Here is a 7,003-nt window from a genome sequence, read left to right as displayed (position 1 = left end):
GATGTGAAATGGGAGGAGTGAATTCTGATGATAGGATTTCCGGTCACCTGGCATCAGAGAAATAGAAAGCTATAACAGAAATAGCTTTCTTGTGAAGAACTCCATAGATTAGCAAAAGAAGACAAGAAGTGTGTTTCTCTACAAAGACTGACGGAAAGACTATAGCAAGAATTGGGACTGTTGTAAACACCAAAGTTTTTTTGTCTCTATGTGATCATGTGAACAAGAGAATGGTTGGGTAGTGGGGAAAAAAAGGGTTTTCTGGAAGTTTTATCCTGCTTTTCTTATTCTTATAGTTCTGTTAATAAGCTTTCTTTATTCCTTTTAAGTTTTAAGCCTCTTTTGCTCTTGTTCTAATCCATATCTCACAGCAAGAAATAAGTAAGTTTTCTAGTGAATTTTTAGTTGCTGCTTTAAAACCACAACAATAGACAAAGTTCAAATGTGGTCCTATAGGAGGTATTTAAAAGGATAATGAAAATTGTCAGAAACAGAATTCAAAAATTATTTATTTTTAAAAAAATGTTTTAATGATGCAGTGGGATTGATTGGCACTTTGCCATATGCAGAAGTTCATTTTATGCCAGGAGGAACAGTTTAGTGGTCTTGTAACTGAAATATGTAGACTTTCTATAACAGATCTGACTTTTCCCAGGACTGACTGCTCTTCATAGTTTTTAAACCTCTGAAGGAAAGCTGAATACCTTGTGGTTTACTTAAGTTATCTAATGTTAAGTCCCCATTTGGACAGGAATCCCATAACAATTTTTATATAAAAATGTGGCTTATGTTCACCTGCTGATGACCAGCACCCCCAGGTCCTTTTCCTCTATGTATCTCTCCAGCCACTCTTCTCCAACTCCTGCATGAGGTTGTTGTGGCCCAAGGAGCCAGCACCTCACCTTGTTGAATCTCACCCAATTGGCTGTGGCCCATCAATCCATCATGTGCAGATCCCTCTGCAGAGCTTTCCTACCTTCCAGAAAATCAGTGCTTCCACCCAACTCAGTGTCATCTCAGAGCTGACTGAGGAGGCACACAAACCTGTTATTTAACAGGACTGGCCCCAACACTGCGCCATGGGAAACAATACTGCTGCCCAGCCTCCAGCTAGATGTAATTCCATTCACTCTCTGGACCTGGCCATCCAGACAGATTCTAACCCAGGGCCAGTTGCCCCTGTCCAAGCCATGAGCAGTCAGTTTCTCCAGGAGAGTGCTGTGGGGAACAGTGTCAAAGGCTTTACTGAAGTATAGGTATAGACATCCATAGTCTTATCCTTTAGGCAGGGTTATCCTGTCACAAAGGAAGATCAAGTTAGTCAAGCAGGACCTGCCTTTCCTAAACACAGACTGGCTGTGCCTGATCCCCTAGCTGCCCCCCTACATGCCAAGTGAGAGCACATGCTTCATGACCCTCTCTGGCACTGAGGCCAGACTGACAGGTCTAGAATTCCCTGAATCCTCCTTCTAACCTTTCCTGTAGATTGGCAAAATATTTGCTAACCTGCTGTCATCTGGGACCTCATTAGTTATTCAGGACTGCTGGTACATGATGATAAGTAGTTTGGTGAGCTTTGCTGAGTTCCCTCAGTAACTTTCAGTGGATCCTAGCCAGCCCCATGAACTTGTGTTTGTCAAAGTGGTGTAACAGGCCAGTGGTCATTGCCCTCTTTAATATGCAGGCTTCATTCTGATCCCCATCCCTGTGGACATGATTTTTTTGAGTCTGAGAGAGTTTTCAGCCTGTCAGTGGCTGATCTGTTCCCAAGGGAAAGGCTTTTGGGAACATTTCTCTCTCAAGGACTGTTTTTGTAAATAGGTTTTTGGTTCCCAAAACAATATTGTACAGATGTCTTGAGTGTTTCCTCTTGTCTCACCAACGGGTCAAGAGAGGTCCTCTTTACCAATCAGGTTAAACTTGTATTGGAGCACTTCACAAAAGGGGCTGAAAAAAACTGAAATAAAGCCTTCTTCTGCCTGCTGTAATTGAATCCATGCTCCTATTTTGTGTCCACTAGAGACACATCCCTGTCTTCCAGATCATGAGGCTGGATATCCAAACAAAAATCTGTCTTGCTATTAAAGACAGAGGCAAAGATGGCACTAAGTACCTCTGCTTTTTCCTCATCTTTTGTCATAATGCATCTCCAAACATTTTTCCATGTATTTATGAAAACATTTGTTGAATTCATAAAAACATTTATGTTGTCTTTTACAGCAGTAGCCAGATTAATTTCTGGGCTTTGTCCCTTCTATTTCTTTTTCTGCATAACCTCACCACATTCTTGTGGTCCTCCTAAATTGCCTTCCCCTTCTTCCAAAGGTGATATATTTTCTTTACCCAGCCAAAGCTCTCTGTTCATCTATAATGGCCTTCTTCCATATCAACTTGTCTTTTGGCACCTGAGGACAGGCTGCACCTTGAAGACTTCCTTCTTGAAAAACCTGGTCTCCTTTGCCATTCAGGACTGCTTCCTAAGTGATTTTGACAGCCAGGCCCCTTGACAGACCTTCCTAAATCCAAGATGGCAGTTATGCTGATCCCCTTGCTTTTTTCTCTGAGAATTGAAAATTCTATCATTTCATGAACGCTGTGCTCAAGATTGCCTCAGACCATCATACCACCCTCTGGTTCTTTTCTTTTCACAAAGAACTGGCTTAACAGGTGCCTCCCCTTGGGTGACTTGCTGTGTCAGAAAATGGTCTTACATATACTCCAGGAACTTCCCTGACTCTTTTTCCCTCTCTGCTATATTGTATCAACAGTAGGCATCTGGAAAGCTGAAAACCCCCTTGAGAAGAAGGGCAAGCAATTGTGACTGCTTATAGAATATCTCATCTGCCTCTCCATCCTGGTTGGTGGTCTGCAACAGATTCCTACCAGGATATCTGCCTTGTTGTCCTTCCCTCTGATCCTTGCCCAGAAACACTCAACCCTATTTTTACAATCATTAAGCTTGAGACAACTGAAACTCTTCCTAACATACATGGCTACCTCCCCACCTCTCCTCCCCCACCCATCCCTTCCGAAAAGTTTTCAGCAATCTATCACAGCACTCCATTTGTGCAAGTTGTCCCACCATGTTTCACTGATGGTGACAGTGTCACAGCATTCCCCCTGCACAATGGCTTCCATCTCCTCCAGCTTGTTGCCCATGCCGCCTGCATGATACAAGCTTAAGGTGTCATCAATTGAGAGGAACAAGAAATCTTTCCAAGGTAGCAAGTCAGAAGGAGATTTTGGTGTTAAGACATTCTTGGGATCTGTTCCCAAGTTTCTTGTATTGGGAGATATTTTTGTATTGGAGCAGTAGGTCTTTGTCACAGAGAATGGCCTGTGGTAAGGGAGAAAAGTGGTGCCATATTCAAAGCTGGGAGAGTCTCCTCAAAAACAAACAAGCAGTAGGTCCAAGGAATGATTCCCCTACTAGCAGCATGCTCCTGGAAATCCACTGAAACCATCTGCAGCCTTCTTGCCTTCAAGATCCAGAGGAACCCTCCCTCCTCAGAAAGCAAGTGGATGCCTATCATTAGTGAGAATACCTATTTCATAAGAAGACTGGGTGCAAGTTAGTGTATTTAAAATCTGTCATGTCTTACATGACAAGGAAACTTCTGGAACTAAAGAGATTTTTCTGTCCAGAAGGGAAAATATCCAGTCTGTTTAGCCATATAATTGATGACTGGTGGACATTCAATGTGCCACTATAAAAAAATAGTGCTGACTGAACATGTTGGTTTCAGTTTTTCAGCCTGGGCAGCAAGAAAGAACTGCTGCGAGTTGTTTCCACTCTCCTTTGTTTAATATACAGATGAACGTGAAAAAGAGTGACCCAGTTTCAAAGGACAGTGTTATCTCAAATGGAATGAATGCACCAGGATGAAAAGGCTCTTATGACAAGCCTACACAAAAGAAGGAGCTGTGTCACACATCTGAGTAAATGAACAAGCAGAGAAATTGGCGAAAAACCCCCATTACAAGTAATGCAGTTCAGCTTCTCAGGGTAAGAAAATTATCTTCCCATAACAGTTCAGACACCTTCAATTTTAGAAAGTCAAGGTTTAGAAAGGATTGACTAGGCGCCTTAGCAAGGCTCACAAGGATAAAGAAGAATGAAATACACACTTTTACTTTACGGGAAATGGTAAAGTTTGCTAGGTAGGCAGCAATAAAGAAGCACAAGTACCACTGCCAGGTACTTCACTAGAGACAATTCATAAAACCAAGATTTACTTCAATAAAACATGAAGAAAAAAGGAACAATGTTCAGACACAAAAACTAACAGAACATAATCAGTCAGGGACAAAAAATGGTAGTGCACTGATCACATCCCCAGCTTCAGTCTCAATCGTGTCATAAACCCATTTTCTATTGCAGCGACATTCTGGTCCACATTTGTTTGAATTGCATTTGGGACAAGGATAGAAGCAACCCAGGCAGTCCATTTCCAGGCAATCACATAAATCTATGTCATTACAAAGCAGTCTGCCATGTTTGTCATACTTCTTTGTAAACCTGTGAAAGAGAACAAAAATTGTCAGACAATGCTTCAGCACATTCAGAGACTAAACCAAACACATGTAGAAAATATCTGTACAAGTATTTAGTCTTTAACAAACTCACAGAAAAATTAAATATCAACACTATATCCTAATTGCAACAGCCATTGGTACTAAAAAATTAATGTGTGCCATACTATATCAAAATTCCCTTAAAGTCACACAGAAAAAAATCTTGCTTTTCCAACATGGTTTTCAAGGGTAATTAGAAATCACTCTGCAAAATACAATGCTTTTATTAATTTATTTATATTCAGTGAGCAGCCTACCAGCCATTTTTTAAAGTAAATTGGGTAATAAATTAGAGATCTTACTTGGACTCATACAAAAAATTTTGTTTCATCTGTGACATGCATGCTTTCTTTTTCTGCTGTCTAGTTTCAGGATTGAAGTCAGCTACCTGAGGTCCTGGATTTTGAAAGGTTAAGCATTTTAATTGTTTCTCGAGTTTTTGCTATAAATAAACAACAGAAAGTTTGTAATTAGTACAATTGGAAAATGCATTTATTAGCAGCCAAGTGTCCTCACTGGCTTTTGAATGACATTAAAATTTATATTCCTGATAACTTATAAGATCAAGTTGATAGTTTAAAATATTTGCTTGTCTAACTATTAATCAAGTATTCCTTTTACCGACTGTGTATCCTGACCAGAGATGGGGCAACCATTACTCTGAACACATGACTCTGGTACAGTGGCATGGGGTTTGCAAGTTGCCATGTGAGAGGCAGAATTATGTGTTTTGTCCCTCAGCTTCATCTAAAATGTAAAAACAAATACTATGGTTATAAGCATCTCAAATGTATTCACTCTTATTTTCACTGTTCGCTCAGATGCCTAGAAACTATCTTTGTCCAAACAATCTGAGGACAAGAAAAATGTCTGAAGGAGCAACTAATACAGTAAGGAAGTATTTGCACAAGTGAGAAATATGAGAAAAAAACCTCAACACACAGACAAAAACAAAGCAGCACACACTTTCTGAGAAAGAGGAGGATGCATTTTTCTGCCAATTTTAAAGAATTCATGTTTGCAATTAACTAAAACAGCTGAATACTTTTGGAAGCTAAAACATTATCTCTGTGTATTACTATTCCACATAGTCCATGTATGTCAACAGATATTTCTGAAGTCACTGCAAACAAACATAAGCATCATGTCAAACAATGTCCCTTTGGACAATGACTATGAACTTTCACCATACACTTGTCATTCATTGTGTAAAGGCACAAAAATACATACAAATCTTTTTCTCCTGTTATGTAAATGGAACTGCCTTGCCATCTCTTAGCTTCCCTGGAAGGCGTCATTCCTTTCAGAGTCCACAATGATTTTCCACATACATTTGAGTGCTTTCAGTGTTTCTCAGGGCAAGGCAGTGGTGGTTCAGCCCAGCCTGCTGGTACAGTGATTCAGAAATATCCATGCACTTGATTACACTTTTTTACAAGCTGGTTGATGCTGTGCATCTTCAGCTGCATCCTCCTGAAAATATACAGGGCAATCTCATGTACCTTACTCAGACATGTCTGCTTTGAACTTAGGGGTAGATTTCCAGCATCATCACCATTCATGATCATATATAATGAAATTTTAAGTTGTAAAAGAATAATAAGGTATGATGATAGTCCATCCTCTAAGACTACTATTCTATTTCCCTACTTCCTTAGAATTGCTTTTAGCCCTCTAAATCACTGTACTGCAAACTTAATCCATTTCACTGTTGTTACTGATATTTCTCTCTTGACTCCAGCTCTTTATTTTTGTAATGACTGAAGAAATTGAAGGTAATTGTAAGTATCTTGATAATAAAATAGTATTGGAGAATTCATACCAATTGTTTGTGTCCTATTGAGCAGTCCTCAGCAGGAGACACATTTTTTTCTGCAGAAGTTTCCTGGGAAGCACTGCTTTCCTTGCAGTTTTCTTCCACGACATCACTCATTTGACCACCCTTGTGAAAAATGCTCATATTTGTTAAACATATACAACGATATAAACAGACTTGTAATTTAAAGTTTTAAGACAAGTAGGTGAAATCCACACAAGGCTTTTATAGATCCTTAGCAGCAAATGCAGAACAAAACGTGGCTCAGTAACAGGCTTGATTTTAAAACTGTATTAAAATAATATCACGAGCATATACAAAAGCTGCATGACCGAAACCACTCCCTAATTCGCCAAGCACACGTCGGAAAAGCTCTGATGTTTAAGGGGCACAGAGCTCGGGAGCGCTGCAGCCACGCGTGGCTCCGAGGTGGGCACGCAGTCCCCGCGGCAGCCCGCAGGCGGCGCTGCTGCCCGAGCCGTGTCGCCGACATTCCCTACGGATCCACGGTGTTCTTCCCGGAGATTCCAGCCAACGGAATAAACCTAAGCTCCTGGCCTTTTGATTCTCACTCCTTTGTGAAAGAATTTTTATTATTATTATTATTATTAT

At 40.3% G+C, this 7,003-nt stretch overlaps 1 protein-coding gene across 1 annotated transcript; it reads right to left on the bottom strand.

The window, feature by feature from the left end:
* Nucleotides 1-4,296: 4,296 nt before the first annotated feature.
* On the bottom strand, nucleotides 4,297-6,508 carry ARL14EPL (ARF like GTPase 14 effector protein like). Its single transcript, XM_014257083.2, has 3 exons — nucleotides 6,398-6,508; nucleotides 4,878-5,017; nucleotides 4,297-4,519 (listed from the first exon to the last, which is right to left on the bottom strand). The coding sequence occupies exons 1-3, from the start codon at nucleotides 6,506-6,508 to the stop codon at nucleotides 4,297-4,299; spliced, it is 474 nt and encodes a 157-aa protein (XP_014112558.2).
* Nucleotides 6,509-7,003: the final 495 nt, after the last annotated feature.

Source organism: Pseudopodoces humilis, chromosome 4, assembly GCF_049639895.1.
Source record: "Pseudopodoces humilis isolate 2021_Gansu_Grassland_sample_001 chromosome 4, ASM4963989v1, whole genome shotgun sequence".
In the NCBI taxonomy this organism is placed as follows: Eukaryota; Metazoa; Chordata; class Aves; order Passeriformes; family Paridae; genus Pseudopodoces; species Pseudopodoces humilis.
The sequence above is the reverse complement of the archived record's forward strand: the minus strand, read 5'-3'. Positions and strand labels throughout refer to the sequence as shown.

Bases quoted from the DNA above. Each gene is read 5' to 3' on its own strand.
- ARL14EPL (XM_014257083.2), bottom strand. From the start codon at position 6,508: ATGAGTGATGTCGTGGAAGAAAACTGCAAGGAAAGCAGTGCTTCCCAG. The intron at 5,018-6,397 runs GTATGAATTCTC...GTTTATTTATAG, and splicing joins CAATAGGACACAAACAATTG to CAAAAACTCGAGAAACAATT. The intron at 4,520-4,877 runs GTAAGATCTCTA...TCTCTTTCACAG, and splicing joins AATTTTTTGTATGAGTCCAA to GTTTACAAAGAAGTATGACA.